This window comes from Lissotriton helveticus, chromosome 6 (genome assembly GCF_964261635.1).
Source record: "Lissotriton helveticus chromosome 6, aLisHel1.1, whole genome shotgun sequence".
NCBI classification, from domain to species: domain Eukaryota; kingdom Metazoa; phylum Chordata; class Amphibia; order Caudata; family Salamandridae; genus Lissotriton; species Lissotriton helveticus.
Window position 1 is genome coordinate 1121980542 of NC_136067.1, and position 18142 is coordinate 1121998683.

At 41.0% G+C, this 18142-nt stretch overlaps 1 protein-coding gene across 1 annotated transcript in view; it reads right to left on the reverse strand.

The window, feature by feature from the left end:
* SYNE1 (spectrin repeat containing nuclear envelope protein 1) overlaps positions 1-18142 on the reverse strand; it is a 2361447-nt gene that overhangs the window by 1635035 nt on the left and 708270 nt on the right. The window contains exon 33 of the mRNA XM_078648775.1: positions 1800-2027. Within this exon, the coding sequence (XP_078504901.1) occupies positions 1800-2027 (228 nt within the window). The remainder of the gene's footprint in view (positions 1-1799; positions 2028-18142) is intronic.

Here is an 18142-nt window from a genome sequence, read left to right on the forward strand (position 1 = left end):
AGTGTTTTTGTTGAAGTGGTCTACTAAGTGTGGTGTGGGGTTACTGGAATAGTATGTTGAAATGTTTTGTTGAAAAGTTGTAGTATTCACACATGTTGTTGGTAAAGAGGACTGGAGTGCTGTCCTTAAGTATTGTATTGTAGTGCTAGAGCATTGTGTTGGAGTGTTGTATTTGAGTGTTGGATGTCTGTGCTTGTGTAGTGAACTGAAAAGTTGTGCCTAATTGTTTATTGAATTTGGGTTAAAAGAGGGTGTTAGTGTATTGGAGTTTTTAAAGTTGAGTGTTGTTTTGGGGTTTTACACTGTAGTTGTTCTATGGTTGTGTTGAAGGGAGCTTTGGAATAGGGGGTTTTGGAGTGTTGTTTATTAGTGCTGAATTGTAGTGTAATGTGTGAAGGGTAGTCCTGACTACTTGGAATATGTGTTGCAATGTTGGTTTGTTTTGTATGTTCGAAAGCTGTACTGGGTTGGAGATCTGTGATGATGTCCTTTGACTTTTGTAAGGTACTCATAGGGCGTGATTCACAATAGTAAACTTGTACTAAAAGTCTAATTTTGCAACTTTTGGTATTCACAAAGGTATGTTAGAGCAGTATCTCTACGGCCGCACTTGGGTGGAGTTTCCGCCTGAGTACGGAGTTTCCACTTGCACCTGAGTGTTGAGATCCCACTCTGGAGGCGGAGATTCTGCCCGAGTGCGGATGTAAAGATACTACTCGCAACTTACCTTTGTGAATACTAAAAGTCATAAACTTAGACTTTTGGTCTAAGTTTACCTTGGCGAATCAGGCCTTTATACTGTTGTTTCAGTTCTAAAGTCAGAGTGCAGTGTTAGTGATGAAATATTATGTTAAAGAGTGTACATTTGGATTTTTCTGTTAAAATATCACAGTTTAAAATTTAGAGAGTTATTTTGGAATGCTGTAATGATTTGATCTTACATTATATAAGGCGCTGTGTTGCACTGTCATTATGAGGAATGTTAACATTCTAAGTGTGAAGCTTTGTGTCATGGTGTCAACTGTGTTGCGACGGACATTTCTGTATTCTGCTTCCAGCTCATTGCTGATTTGAAATGTGTTTTGAGGTGATATGTTGTGGTGTCATGTTGGGCATTTTGTGGAGGCTTTGCTTTTGATTGTTGCAGTACTGTATTCAAGTGCAGGAGCAACACAATAAATAAGTGTTGTGCCACGGTATTGATCTGAAAGAGTTTGGGGGTTTTGTGTTTATGTGGTAAATGTGGATCGCTGTGTGGGAGTGTTTTGCTGGATTGTTTAACTGTTGGTGTGCTGAAGTTTTGCTATGGACTGTAGCAAGGGACTGTGACAATATTGTTTTGGAAGGATGTGCTGAAATGTAATGTTGGAGTTTTGTTTTAGAATAGTGAGTTCAGTGTCGGGTTATATTCTGGAGTGTTGTTTTAGAGTGTAGTGATAGAGTTTGTGATGATGCATTAAATGCTGTTTGAAATCAGAATCCTACTTGTAAATTTATGTTGGGGAGTTTCGTGGACACAGACACAGCCTGCAGGGCAACAGCACGTCCACTGGATTAATGATCCCCCTGTACTCTTTTAATATAAATGATGCTCAGAGTGCAATTACTTGGGAATGGTAACTATTTTTACCATGGCACTATCTAGGAATGGGTGATGGTTTAGACTTGGACTACAGATGAGGCATTTTAATAGTACATTTCATGGAGTGACACAGCTAGTGCAGTAGTGGTATCCATTAGTTACACACTTGTTTAGATATTTGATTACATGAAAAAAATCGAATTATATTTTACACCACCTGTTCCATGCTTTCTTCAAACTTATGCTGTTGAGATGCTACCCCAGAGATGGTTTCCTCCACACGAAGGGCATGTTCTTTCAGCTCGTCCCCATATCGGCGCACTTGTGCCATTCGGGCTTTCATGCGTGAGACTTCTCCAGAGGAAACAAACTCTGAAAATGTTTGAGCTTCCTCTTCAAGCTTTGGAATCTCACAGATTTTATCTTCTATTTCCATCACAGTACACTAAAAGAAACAAATGCATATAGATGTACTCAATGTAAGCCCACATCTTTAAATAACACTTGAATCAGGGCCATGGTCATTCTCATGCAGACATCTGCAGTACAGCAATTATAGGTGCATGGACATTAGCCCAGTAGGCTTATGTCTGTGTGTGGTTTAATCACTCACTAGTCCAACAAATAAAAGTTATAGACGCCACCCTAGGGAGATTTTACCATTCTTTATATAGAGGGGGGGGGGTTTACTGGAAATTTAGTTATTGTGACTACAGTACCTGCAAATATATTGGATATATATTGCTGTATGTTAGCAGCCAACATTTCCTTTAAGGCAACCTTGGGGAAAGGACTAGGATTCTGTGATCACTATCATTCGGAGAACATAATTTCCCAGGTTACAAATTTAGCATCTCAAACTAAAGAGTTCAGCAGAAAGTCAGGCTACTGCATCTTGTCCATTCTTTCCACAGGGATCATGTGGGTCATCCAGGATTATTGTGATTTCTGTCTGACCATCTACTATAATCACTCTTACAAACTAATGCTGGTATTTCTTTGCTGTTCTTCACATTTTTAACTGATGAACTAATTCATTTATTCCATGATTGTATGCTCTTTTATGGTTTTATCTGCAACCGATTAAAATGTACTTGAATGACACTCTTAAAGACTATTCCAGTCGATTTAAATTACAGAACAGTTCTGATTAAGCATATATAAAGGCCAGATATGTGATAAATTACGAACGTCTGATTTGTAAAATATAAAATAAATGATAACTTATACAAAAAACGAATCGCTCAGAACTGCCAACATGTTTGAAATCTTTATTTTTTTCTTCTACTGTTCTATCCTCTAAAGAAGAAAATATAAATGAAAGGAAAACAAGAAGTGATAAAAACAGGAAGAAAGAAAGGTAAACTTTGCATAACAAAATGTATCAGACAGACAAACATTTTGAGAAACACCCCTCAAACGAACACAACAAAAATGACCTTTCTCAATAAATGTCATGAAATGGTGGTACTGGTCCTAAAGGGCTGGAGATCAGCAATTTATTAGTAGCCCAGTTAGAACAAAGGGGACGAGGACATAGTAACACCAAACACAAAATACAATTGTTGTGCACCACAATACCCTAATATTGGTTGCATGGCATTCAATTAGTTGGTGTTCAATGACATAAAGGAATGTAAAGATACACTCAAGTAAAGAGGACATGTGGTAAAAAGCTTAATATCCACTTGTTGCTATTTCTTGCTTTATTGTAGCCACATGGCGACTGTACTGAGAAGCCAAAAGATGGAGGTCTAACCAAATGACTAGAGAATTTGTTAGGTAGAAAATAAGGCACAGTGAGATAAAAACCAGGTGAAGTTATGTGTAGTTCAGATTCTGAGAAGACTATAAATTGCCAAGTTAAGCGTCATTATGCCATAGTTGGAGCCTGATAGATTGATGGACGGAAATTACAATCACCGGATATCATAAAGTTGATGACAGTAGAGAGCTTCTCCCATCAAGTCAATAAAGTTCTCAAGCCAGTCTTACCTGGGGTGTTGAGAGAGATAAGTCAAAATGACAGTCTGGCTGAGCGATTGCCAGTGTGCAAGCATGCTTAAGATTGAAGGACAATGATAGTTCAAGTCTGTTTGAAGAAAAGAAAGCCATTACGCCTTCTTTTCTTGCCTACTTCCAGTCCTGTATGATAATGTATTCCCACAAAAGTCTTCCTGTGTGAAAATCTTTACATGAGTGCAAAATCAGCCTCCGCACATGTAAGCCAAACTTACGTGCAAAAATGGCTTCATGGATTGGGTCCATAACATGTTGATACTATGTTGAGTAGGATTACAGGTGCATGGTTGGCCTTCATGATCAGGGTTATCTTGGATAAATAAGCATTTATCATGCAAATGGTTATTATGTAGATGAACATGGTTTTGCTTTGCTGCTTTAACTTTATATCTCTGTTAAGAAAGCAAGTTTTGTGGTAGGAAGTGGTTTCATCGAGTAGCGTGGCTTGACACAGGCTTGATTTCCAGACTGCGTATTATAGATAGGCTTTTAAACATTGGTTGTACATTACCTTGGTTGAAGGGAATGCTAATGTCTGTTACATCTGGTAAAGTGTAAGAATGTGGGGATCTTTTCAGTTAGGACTGATTTTTGACCCTTGAGAGTACTTCGTTGAATTACAGTGGCTAATGTTTGACAGTCTGCCGAGGTGCAGAGAGCACTCATGAGGACCGAGAGTATCCATTTTGTTTAATTTCCTTAGAATTTAATTTTGAAATAAGGAGAGTACTGCATTGAAAATGGCCTCTATTTAGTAAGCATTGTGCATGGGGTAGGTGTTTTTCTCTGACACCTTTTTACAGTTCCGGCAAAATTTTGTCAGCTTCACTATAAGTTTCATGCAAAATTCGTTGCAAAAACTTACTGGGGGAAATCAGATCCTTTTTTCCGTCTGAGTCCCTGTCCATTGGATAACGAGGTGCTGAAAAAATTGTTTGCGACTGCGTGCTTTTTACTACAAACAAGGTAGCGGCGCAGTAGTCAGATTAAGGTAGTTTGTGCGATTCTCCCTCTGGAGCAGGGGTCTCCAACCTTTTCTGTAGTGAGAGCTAATTCTGCTCAAGGAAAGTCCTGCCGAGCTACTAGAATATTTTATCACTGTAAAATGCTGATGATATGTATTAACATTACACTACGACCACCTAAGAAAGATTTATCAGTAGTCACCACGCAAACATTCCAGATGAAGTTATCAGCAGAATGCTGAGAAAACGTTTATCAATATTGAATGCTTGTAAACAAGTTAAATTCAAATCATCACATGCTGTGTGCCACAATGGGTAGTACCACAGCAGTAAGTCTCCCCAACTCAAATTGAAATTATCATTTAGCTAACCACTTTAAAAGTGTTTTAGAATTGTAATATTTTGTTTTCATTAGCATATTAGTTTTTAAAAATACACATATTTTTCTATCAAAACCACTTTCCACTTTCCAGCAATCAAACTCAATTTTCCAAAAGAAAATCCTTTTCAGAAAAAGCATAATTTTTTTCTTTAAAAATCAAATCAGTTTTCATTGTTAGAAAATACACAGTCCCTAAACATCAGCTTTTCATTTTCATTGAGTATAGCCATGTAAAAATGCTAGGGATAGACACATTCTGCTTCAAATACCTAGGAATTGGAATCATAGGCCATGCTTGCTCACCATAACACGAATAAAGCATCTGTTATGCTAATAATGCCCACCAGTAAACCCGAGGCTACCACTGTGCCACAGCTGGATGCCCAACATATATCAGTTATGGACATTATTATGGGAGAAGCGGTTGCCACTCTGTCAGGAATGGCTAAAAGCAAGCCAGTCATGCTCTTAATATGTCAGTGATGGTAGCAAGTATGTAATTACTAGACTTGTATGCCCAAAATAGTCAAGGATGTAATATTATGGCAATGGCACAATTATACCATGAACGGGCACAATTGCATCAGAGATAATACTCTTATGATGGGGACCAGCATACATATTTGTCAGCCCTTGACACTAGGAGTAGCTTTAAGGAACCAACACTGTTTATTAGGGAAGGACACAATATCACAAACCCACACAAAAATTAATATGATGCTTCTAATTTTCTCTGCCCTGGATGCATCCTCTCTTTCCTCCGCTCTTTGGTTGATCATGCTCCCAACTAACACATTTTCACTCTAGTTCTTGCAGTCACACCTGGTTACTGCTGCAACTTTTCTTTGATGCCACACCCGGCGTGACTGATAGAGCAGGGCATATAACATGGCCAATCTCCTTCTTAGGTAGATTTAAAGTGGATAAAGATGGTTCATGTGACAGACCCATAGGCCTACACATGCTTCAACATCCTCCGCATACTTCGCAAGACCTTTAAACAGATCCCCCAAATCCAGGAAGATCGTCACCCACGCACTCATCACTAGCAGGCTGGACTACCGGAATGCCCTCTATGCCGGAATCAACCAATCTCTGCTCCACAAACTCCAGACCGTCCAGAACGCAACAGCCAGACTCGTCCTCAGCATCCCACGACAAGACCACATGACCCAGCGCCTACGAGACCTCCAATGGCACCCCTTCGAAAAAAAATGACCTTCAAGCTGCTCACACACATCCTACAAAGCCCTCCACAACACCAGACCCCAATACCTCAACAAAAGAATCTTCTTCTATGCCTCCAAGAGAAACCTCTGCTCTGCTGACCTGGCTTTTTGAATGACCGGAGCTGCACAAATGCCCCCCCCCCCAGTGCTTGAGACCCTCACGGGTGAGTAGTGCACTCTATAAGTCCCTGATTGATTGATTGATAGGCCAACAGAGTGTGTGTTTGAGTGTTATCAAGAAGTCCTGCCATTGTTTTGGCTGTCTGTAACTCTTATGGGTAATGAAACGAGTAGTGCTGCCTTCTTTAATATACACAGAACCCCTGAGATCAGATTGGTTTGGCTTCACCTCTGAGAGCTACTTTGAGGGTGCTGGTGAGCTACCAGTAGCTCCCGAGCTACTGGTTGGAGACGCCTGCTCTGGAGTATCCTTTCCTTCACTTTATTTTTAACAGGCTGACTCAGCAATAGATAGGTTTTATGGCGTATTTGGAACAGATCATATAAATTGTATCAATTGTTGCCCTTTTCTTTTCTGTACCCCATTTTTTGGATTAATTGGTATTGTAAAATTGTTTTTTAATGTATCTTTTAGGGTTACAATTGAACGAAATAAAGATTAATCAATGAATCAATGAATATTAAGTGAATACCTGCAAATGTATAACTTAAAGGATATTCATATAACTTATGACTTACATATCCTACATGTATCAGAGTACTTAACTTACACCCAAATGAAACCAGCTAATCTGGTACACTTTACACACCAATAGGTTAAGATTTAGCCAGGCATTTGCACAAAGGTGTTGCTTGTAATGATTTATAATTTATTTTAGGGCAAATAATGGCCTGATTTAGATTTGGGCAGATGGGTCATTCTGTCACAACAGTGATGGATATCCCGTTCGCCAAAATATATTCCCATAGGACATAACAGGATTTATATTTCAGCAAACGGGATATCCATCATCCTTGTGATGGAGTAACCTGTCCGCCAAAATCTAAATCAGGCCCTATAAGTGGAAAAAAAGAATTTGTGAATACTCTACTTTTTGTAACCCTTTTAGATTATAATATGTAGTGACGTCCCGGCTACAAAGAAAATGTCTTTTGAATACAGTTGATGTGGCAAATCAACCCTCTTTATTTAAGAATAAAAGTAGTTTGTATCCATGATGCGGATTGAAGGAGGCTTTTAGGTATAAGGAAAATGTCTCCATGCCAGACATGTATCCTGCTTTTTAACTGGAGTAGGACAATTGTGCTGCTCTTAATTTTGAGATGTCAATATGATACTTAGTGTTAGCTAGAACCCTCATGAGCCAAGGAGTTCTCGTTTCATTCTGACTAGTATAAATACTTCCATAAATATGGCATTGGCATCATTCTGACTACTTGAATCCTATATAAGAACGAAGTCTTGGAAAGGTACATTTAAATGTTTCAATATACAAATTAAGCTGGCTACTTTGGATTACAACTATGTAAATATAAAGAAACAAAGCTATATTTTATAAAACATCCAGAAAGGACAGACTGCCCATATTGACTCTCACAAGTTGCTTCATCTCACGCAATCTGGCTTCCACACACTCCATTCAACGGAGTCAGCTTTGCTTTTCTCCACGGACACTCTTCGTAGACACGTGGATGAGGGTTAAACAGCGGCACTGATTCTTCTTGATTTAAGTGCCGCATTTGACACTGTGGCGCATCACACTGCTGCAGTGTCTAAGAAGGGGAGGAGTGGTGGGGACGGCGTGGGAATGGCTGGAATCGTTTCTCCATGACCGAAGTTTCCAAGTAGCACAGGGACCCTATAGGTCTAAATCCATAAGCCTGAAGCAAGGGGTCCCTCAAGGGTCTAGCCTCAGCCCAACCCTTTTCAATCTTTATGTGGCTCCTGTGGCTGAGATAACCGAGAAATATGGGGGGGGGGAGTTGTGACATACGACACTCAGCTGGTTGTGGACTTAGCGTCGCCAGCTGAGAGTGCAGCCAGTAATTTCGCCTCCTGTTTACAAGACTTCGCGGTCTGGATGGCCAGCAATAGTCTTAGACTGAACGGTGATAAAACTGAGGTGCTGATTGTGGGAAAGGTGTTGTCAGTCTGGACTTCAGCATGGTGGCCTCAGACGCTTGGGCCACTCCCCGTCACCCAGTGAACAAGTTAGGAACCTGGGGATCTGGTTTGATTCCACAATCTCATTTGAGTCCCACACTAGACATGTTGCGGGTACCTGTTTTGGCATTCTTCGTGGCCTCAGAAAGACTCTGGACGTACTTCCTATAACAGCTAGGAAATCATTAGTCCATGCCTTGGTTACTTCAAGGCTGGACTATGGTAATGCCCTCTATTTGAGAGCAAATGTGAGGTGCCTCCAGAGGCTTCAGCATATCCAGAATGAGGCAGCCCGGCTGGTGTTGATGCTGCCTAAGATAGCTCCTTCTAAGAAAGCGTTGGAGACTCTACACTGGCTGCCAGTCAATGAGCGAGTGCAGTTCAAAGCCCTCTGTGTCAGTCATCGGATCACACAGGGGAAAGGACCCCGCTATCTTCTTAATTTTACGACACCTCTTAACCCGACTCGACAACTAAGATCTAGTGGGGGGTCTAGTGAAGGGTCCTAAAATCAGAAGAGCAAGAATGGGAGAGCGGTCGTTCCAGTTTCTGGCAGCCCAACTGTAGAATGGCCTACCCCTCTGGCTCTGTTTGGAAACCTCAGAGGTGGCTTTTCGTAAAGAGCTGAAAACCCACTTATTCCCTAGGGGATAGGTAAAAGCGAGGGTATGGGTGGTGGATGCTATGATGGCGTGGGAGGCTGTGGGGGCTGATACTGTAGCGCGGGGACACACTGGTCAGTGTAACTAGGTGCTTTATAAGCTCAGTTACATACATACGTACATCCATCATTCTGACTACTTGAATCCTATATAAGAACGAAATCTTGGAAAGGTAAATTTAAAAGTTTCAATATACAAATTAAGCTAGCTACTTTAGATTACAACTATGTAAATATAAAAAAAGCTATATTTTATAAAACATCCAGAAAGGACAGACAGCTATGTTCATCCTATACTAAAAACTTAAAAATCAATATAATGTGTTCATAAAGTAGCAAGTACCTTATGCATGCGAGCCACCACTGCAACATATGCAGAATAAACCTTGCCATAGACATCAGTGTAATTCAGGAGAACTAGACAAACCAAGGTTTTTGTTCAAAATGTTATTCAATATCATCACAATGTAAATCCCAGTGGTAGGTTTTTTCGAGATAGGTATAGGCAATGAGTGCAAGATTAAGCTTGAGCACAGAACTCTGCTTTGAAATAAGCATGTGGTTTTCTAAAACAATCTTTTCTGCATCCTATTTAGAAAGTGCTTATTCACCCATGGGAGTAAAAGATCACTCAATGTTGATTTTACTGACCACATTAGTATAAAAGGTTGAGTGGACCTACCAGTATTCAAAATTGTGAACATGGGTCAAACACAGACACTCTGGAGTGGATGTATTAGTCTAATGAGCCGTTTGACCTGGCAAATTAGCCTCTGCCCTTTGTCAATCTCTCAGCATGGTTGTTTGACTCCAATCTTGGTTTGCAGTAAAGGTTACTTGTAATGTATTTTGAAGCATTTGTAATTAGATTTTTTTTTTTGCTTTTATCAAAGTGTGCAATTTCGCAACAATTCATTTTAACTTCCTTGGCCAACTGAGCTAAGACTGCCAAAAGGTATTCACCTGCACTTCTAGAGGACATAAATACAATATGCTTGTCTTCACTACATTGTTTACTATGTTTCAAGGTAAGGTGTCGATTTGCCAGTATGTGTACTCCTCAATTGTTTTCGCTTCCACCCTACCCTCTTCGGGCCACTGTTTTGAGGATTGAGGCCAAAAACTCACCTGAACACTCCGAAATTGATACTGGCCTTCTTGCAACTGAACATGGATTTATCTCATCCTTTATTGACTACCATACTCACTTTCTCGAAGGCCAAAGTTTTATCAAGACCGACAAAGGTTACATTTAATTTTTGGAATACGATGACCTCAGGGTTAGATTTAGTCCCGGGTCATTGTCTCAAGTCCATCTTTAATCTTCCAAAACCATGTTCACTGATACAACTGACACTAGAGCTTTGATTTGTATTGGATTCATTGCATATTAATTGTTTTTATTAGTTTCATAAGGCTCCTCATGGAATGCTAAGGTCCATCTGAGGGCCAAAGCAGTCAAGATATGCTGCTGGATCAGAATTATTATAGGTCAATTATGATAAACAAATTATTGAGCAGGTTGGGCTTAAAGGAACTTGGGACAACACTGTACCACTGGCACATTAAAAAAGTATAATAAAGGAGAAAACAAAAGAATTTTCACACTGGATAGCTTTAGTAAAGTTAAGAGTGTCTGCCGGAGATGCATAGCACATTCTTCCCGCAGTTTTATTTAAAAGGCTTGTTTACACAAAGCGCCTATTTAAAATGTATGAATTTGTGACTTCTTTTGCTTCTATCAGCAGATATGTAACATGGTTAGTTGATGAAAACCAAATGTAGGTGTTGCTGTTATCAGGTAGGCAGAACCAAAGTAGTGGCAATTTAAATTTATTTGCAGATGTCTTTTTATCTAAATCCAGTGCACTGTGAGAGGTTTCCATTCACCACTATACAATATCGAGCAAGCATATACTTCTGCTCTACTTTTATTACAGAAATTTAGTGATGAGGTATTCCTTGTAGGTTTTATATTATTATCTATTATTACCATGAACAAACTTGTTTTTGCTGTATTCAGCTGCAAGATGAGCCATTGAGGACATTTTCCAATAAACAGGCTTGCTCCAAGTACAATGAACTACCAGTGCCCTTCAATACATGGTAAGGCATAAGTTACAGGGGCTTGATTTACTTGTATTTTGAATTATATTGCATTATATTATATTGTATTATATTATATTATATTATATTGTATTATATTAATTATGTTATAACTAAGACAGCCCCTGACCAATGTCTTTATGTTATTTTTTGTCACTTAATTTATTTAAGTATTAATTTTATATTTGTTTGCTTTATTTCAAATACTTTAATTAGTCTTTAACATTAATATGACCTACCAAACAGTCTTAAAATATGTTAAATTACTTGAGTGAATCAATTATTCAGAATTACTGGAAACACAAAATAGCATTGTTAAAGAAATGGACATTTCCAACCCTCTTCTGGGGGAACAAAAAAACGGTGTGAGGGAGGGGTGGAAAGGGTGATTGGGAGGACAGTAAGAAAGAGAGAAGTGAGTGGAATGTAGATTAAGTAGAAAATGGCTTAAGCCCAGAGGTTGAGATGGCTAAAGAATGGGAAATGAGAGCAGGGAAAAGGTAATGATGGACAGGTGAAAATAGAGGAGACAGAGGAAAGATATTGTGGGTCATATTGGAGGTAAATGTGTAAGTTGAGGGGGAAGGTCAGAGAAAATAATGACTCAAACACAATGGGAAAATATTGAGGGAGTAAGAATGTATGAGGGAAGTGTAGAAGGCTAGGAGCCTCGCTAGCAACTCAAAGAAGTGAAAGAGTGTGACTTTGTAAGGAAGAGAAAGTAGAAAGATAGGCGGAAAGAAAGAGAGAAAAGTGTACTCCATGAGGATTGGAAAGGGCAATGTAAGGGGAAGTTGGGTGAGGAATAGAGGAGAATGAAAAGGGAAGGAGGAGTAAAGAAGAGTAAAAGAGTGAAGAGGGGAGTAAAGAGGAAAAATAGGCAAATGAGAGTAGTCACATGGTGAAGTGAACAGCACGAGAGTGCTTAGAAACAGGTTGTGACCAGAGTGAAAAAGAGACAATGGGAACACCGTGATGACAGAAAAGACTAGGACTTGGAATTAAAAAGATAATGGGAAAAGCAAGTAATAGAGAGGGATTAAAAGAGCTGAGGAAGATGGAGAAGATGAAATAATAATGGTAATGGATGAAAAGAAAGGGGAACTGGAAAAGGAGAAAAAGAAAGTGAAGAATGAGAAAAAATGATAAAAAGGAATGGGAAGGAAGTGGAAAGAGAAAAGGAAACAGGGATGTAAAGGCAGAAAGGGAGAAGAGGAGAAACAGAAAAGGAGGCGTCGTGAATGGAAAGTGACTAGAAGGAAAGTGAAGTGACAGTAGGGGTGTGAGGATGAAATGTGTAAAAAGGAGAAAGAAGTTTTAGAGGGAAGAACAAGGTAGAAGCGGAAAAACAGAGAAATTGAAGAGGTAGATGTTGGTATTAGTGGGAGAAGAGAGATTCACATGGTTATTAGAGGGGGTGGGACTGAAAAGAAGAACTATTACAAAAGGAGGGATATAAGAGGGCAGGGTGAATGAGCAAGTGAGGAGAAAAGACCTAGGATGTAGGAGAGGGTACTAGATAGACGGACAGACACACACATACACGCAATGTGTAAAAATGCACATATGTGCAAAATGTAACTTTTTCCGTAAAAGGAATAGAGAACTGGTGTATGTCTCTATTGATGCCATTGCTCTCTATCTTTTGTCTGTACCAGTGAGTCTTTTTCATCATTCTATATGGTTTTATACCTTTTGACCAAAATGTATGCTATTTAGAGTCATGTGTAGCAAAGTTTCACCTTTAGCCAAGCAAAGTCAATTGTAGACCTGTTACCATTATAAACCATACTAGACTTAATTATTCCCTAGCAGTAGATATGCACTGAAATTTCAAGGCAACTCATTGACACACATGGCACTTTTCTTGCCTTATGAGTTTCCCATGAGGCCAAACCCTTAGGCTAATCCAATTGTCTACAGAAGATTGACAGTCAGGATGTTTTATGGTCATGAAAATAAAAATCAAAAACCCAATGTTGTGGTGTGCACAGCAGCAAAGGTGGGAAATAAGGATATCGCCGTGTATGATCAAAATGTATTTCACTTTAATGGGCATCCTTGAGCCTTTCATATCAGCACTGTTTTGTCCAATTCATTATTGGTGGCTTTAGTCCAGGACCTCTGGTAGCCTGTGCCTTAGTTGGTAGCAGACACACACTTAAAGAAGTAGGAATTGGATGGCCATCTTCAGGACTGTGTGAGATAAGAGCATGTGTGCAGCTTGTCAGAATGTGGAATCCCATACATTGTGTTGTAGTGAGCCTTGTGCCTGGAAACCCCAGCAGCAGGTAGGGCTTTGGGAGGCTGCATTTCATCTGTTTCACTCATACTCACTGTATCTACATAACCTTACCAAAAACATATCACTGTGTTTCACTTGGAGCATGTAAAGAATGATTTCTTCTGTCTGTTACCAAAAAGATTTTAGAGGGCCATGTTGTGTTTGGTGGATTAAGGGCGTCTGTCAAAAAACTGGCACATCCCCTGTTTGCCAACCTTTAAGTTCCCAACTTCATTTAAAGGTGAAGAAACAGAGATTTTACACCAGAGAGCCTCATGTCAGGTCAAGTAAACAACTACTGCACAGTGTATTGCATTGATGGCAGACATATCCCAGCCAGGTAAGTGGGGATCATATATGTGAGGTGGTTCTTTGCTGACCTGGCAGTATGGTGGGTAGATATATCAGCAACAAGAGAGGGAGGGTATGAGTAGACACTCCTGGACCCCGGGCTAATTCATACACAAACAACAAAGGAGTGACTAGGCACAAGCATTTGAAAAACAATAACCACGGTTCTCTTAACGTGTGGTGAAGGTTAAATACATGAATAAATAAACCCCCATGTAAAGTGCTCTGTCTTTATCTAAGATAAAATGGTGCTGTCAGTTCCGTTAGTATACCAACTGGTACGCCTCTCACCCTCTGGAGCTAGTAATCTACAGTGGTGAAGCTCTATTCATTTAGAAGGACCCTCACTCACCACTAGTTGGTGACATGCTTCATCATCGGGTCCCCGCTAGGGTGACCGAATATCACCCTAGCGTGCTACAACGCCTGACTACAGCGGAGCAGGATGTGGTGAGTGGAACAGTGCCCAAATCAAAAAGTGACTAAACGTGTGGTGTCAGTGCAAATTAAAAAATGCAGAGGTTGTAACCAGGTCAAAAATATTTTTAATGATGGCCAACCCGCATTGATTAAAAATAGTGAGTGGACTAGACAGGTTCTGAGTTACGGAACCACAGTCCTAAAAATCGGTCGACATGTTTCTGCTGTTTTATTGCATTTTGCTCAGCTTTCTTCAGGACCTAATAAATAGTCCTCCGGTGGTGTGCGCGCACTAAGGCGTACCCTCCCGGGAGGCTCTAAATGTGAAAAATTAATAAAATTTAAAAGAATGTGTGAAAAAATTTTTTATCACACAACAGTTGACCATGTCATCTCATGCCATTTGCAGAAACAATCATAGCAACCTATGGGAGAAAAAGGGACAAAGACAAAGACAAACAATGACACATAATTAGATCTCAATTGTGGTCCAATATCTCAGAATAAGCTGCATTAATGGAGCTGACTGGGTGTGTCATACTGGAAACAGAGCCCATCCAAAAGTGACGGTGCAGTATAATATCATTTCTATGAGTGCCTCAAAATTCTAGATCAGCACCCAACATGCCCGACCAGTTCTGCCGGTAAAATGCGGGGCAAATCGCATGTATATTCTGCTTTCAAATCAAGTCAGACTTGCCTTATACATATGGCTCATTCGTCCCATAGTATCATTCATAGTCGAGTGAAGGTCTAAACGTCCGTTTTAACGTCGCGTGTACAATATAAAAAAATCAAGGGCTGTGAACCTCTCCAGAACGGAAAAGGAGCGAAAATGCTATATTTCTTAATTACTCACAAAAAGCGGGACATTAAGATGCCCCTTCGGTGAGGGTGGCGCGGGTGTACTTCACGCGGTGGCTTTCTGCAATGGGAGAAAGTAAAGGGCGTAGGTATGTATCAATTACCCCATTATCGAGAATAATGATAGCACGGAAAACCAGGGGCCCCGGGTGATTGTTTATCAGATCGGGTGTCACTTACTTCTGCACTCGCGGCTCCCCGCCCGTGACCTGCTTTCCTGTCCAACCCTCCCGGAAGCGATAGTTTCACCGGGAAGCGACCTGTGTTTATGAAACGCCCTGGGCGGAACAGAGTACACCACGTGGGACGCTGATAGTCACGTGGTGTCGTCTGCAGTGGAATTCCCTTTGGAATTCTTAAAGGGATACAGCGCAAAAGGCGAGATTCTAATGCCAAGCATTGCGAGTTCGATACTGGGTATAAAAAAAGACTGGAAGAGTTGAACAAAGAACAAAATGAGTTCAGAGAGAACTTAGCCCAGTCCAAATCCCAAATCCCAAAAGTTACAAAAGGATCTGAAGAGATGGTCCTATGCCAAAACCTATCCCTATTCTACACCTGATTTTGTCCCTTCAACTAATGCTGGATATAATTCAGATTCCTTGGCAGATTCCAACAACAGTGGGTCGAGTTCTGACAGCACTGGGAAAAGGGGAAGAGGAAGGGGCAGGAATAGAGGGAGGGGTCGGGGTTATCAACAATTTACAACAGACTCGCACCCCCCCACTTGGAATGCACCATACAACCAACAGGGGATGGGCCCCTATAACCATAATCCTTTCCAACCTTTCCCACCAATGATGGGTTGGAACCCACATTTTATGCCATATCCTCCAATGAACCAACAAGGCTACCAGCCTCCTTTTCAGGACAGAGGCAGGCGGGGCAACCGGTGGAGGCAAAAGGGAAACAACCAAGTGCACTGGGGACAACCAGAGAGCACAGGAGACCAGTCCAAGACGACTCCGGCAGATCAGAGACCGGGCCCCAGCAACGCGAAAGTTTAGTGGTGAATCTTTCATCTCACGAACTCTCAAGGGCAGAGAGTACCGTTCTGGAGAAAGGGTTAGGGTTCATTCCTACACCCCGACTCGATCGGTTCAAACTCCACTGTGAACTTAGTCAGTTCTTTAGGAAATTGCGACTGAAGAACTTCTTTGAGTCGGGTGGCACAGATCAAACAACCGGAGCAAAAAGTGATACTGATTTCAGGTTGAAATCTAAGTTTGTACCCCCCCCACATACTATCGCTCCCGAGATTCTGGCCTTTGAGCAGGCAGTATTTAAGGAAGTGGAACAGATGCAGGAACCAACACCTTACAAAAACCTAACTGCTGATGAGTTTAAGGCAATCCAAACTCTCAAGAAAAACGACAACATCGTTATCAAAGGAGCAGACAAGGGGGGTGGCATTGTAATTCTTAACAAAGAAGACTATGATGCGGAATGTTTACGCCTGTTGAACAACGCCACCAACTATGTCCCCCTAATGGTGGACCCAACGGATGATCTACGAGATGAGATTTGTGAGTTGGTGTCAACAGCGGAAAGGGATGGCTACATCACCAAAAAAGAGGCAGACTTCCTAACAACTTCAGAAGGCCGGGTACCTTATTTTTATATATTACCCAAAATTCATAAACGGAAGTTACCCCCACCTGGAAGACCGATAGTATCAGGTCTAGGATCACTGCTCGAACCCCTCTCAAAATATTGTGATTTTTTCTTGCGACCCATCATCCAATCCACATGTACCTATCTGAAGGACACGAAAAGTTTCCTGTCTTTACTGAGAACCATTACCCTACCAGATGATCAATGCTTTCTTGTCTCTATGGACATTGAGAGTCTGTACACCTGCATCCCGCAGGATGAGACCATCAAGGTGGTGAAGGAAGCCCTCGAGAGAACACCCTGGGAGTATGCTACATCAAAGGTATTTGTAACGGAATGCGCCACCCTTGCCCTGAAACGTAATTTCTTTGAACATGATGGCAAGATCTATTTACAAGCTACGGGGACATCGATGGGCAGCACCTTTGCCCCGTCGGTGGCGGGTCTCTATGTCTTCGATTTTGAGGCTAAGAATATTCTGAGTGCCCTAAACCCATTCTGTAGTAACATACTTATGTGGCAGCGCTACATAGACGATATTTTCGTGATTTGGCAAGGCGATGAAGCGGTTCTGTTGGATTTTTTTGCATGGCTGAATAGACTTGACGATCATTTGAGATTCACCCATGAATATTCCAGAGATGAGCTGACCTTTTTAGATGTCCAAATCAGGAGAAAGGAGAATCGGCTTGAGACAACGACATTTTATAAGCCTACTGCAAAAAATAATTTATTGCACTTTACCAGCTACCATCCCAGAGCCCTACGGGAAAATCTCCCGTATGGGCAGTATCTAAGGATACGTCGCAACTGCAGTAACCTCACTGATTTCAAATCACAAGCCAATGCTTTGTCTATCAAACTGCAAAACAGAGGATATCCGCAGAGGATAATCAACAAGAGCCACAAGAGGGCGCGGAACCAGCAGAGGGATATTCTGTTGGATGAAAATCCCCCCAAAGAGAAGGAGGAAATTCCTCTAACCTGCGTCACCACTTTTAATTCACTGTCCAACGCAGTGAGTAAAAGTATCATGAAAAACTGGAGGATTATAACCAGTAATAAAGCAGATTGGAAGAAACCTTTATTGTCCTACAAGAGAGCAACTAGCCTGAAGGACTCGCTGGTCCACACAAGACCCAGAACTGAAAGGACAACTGTTCCCACACCAAGCGTCCTCAACGCATGGGGCCTTCCACCGGTTAAAGGCCATTTCTCTTGTGGCAATTGCAACGTGTGCCACCTGACCTCCAATACCAAATATCTAGACTTGACAGATGGCACCCGTTGGGAGCAGCGTGGTCATACGAACTGTAACACCACTAACGTAGTATATCTCATCACGTGCAGTTGTGGCCTCCAATACGTGGGAATGACAACGCGGCGCATAAGAATCAGAATCTGTGAACACAGAAGTAATATACGGTGTAAAAAGATGACCACAAAACTCACCGTACACTTTCTACAGGCGGGACACACCCCCAATGATTTACAGTGGACCATTCTAGAACATCAAGAATATGGGTCTGAGGCGTCA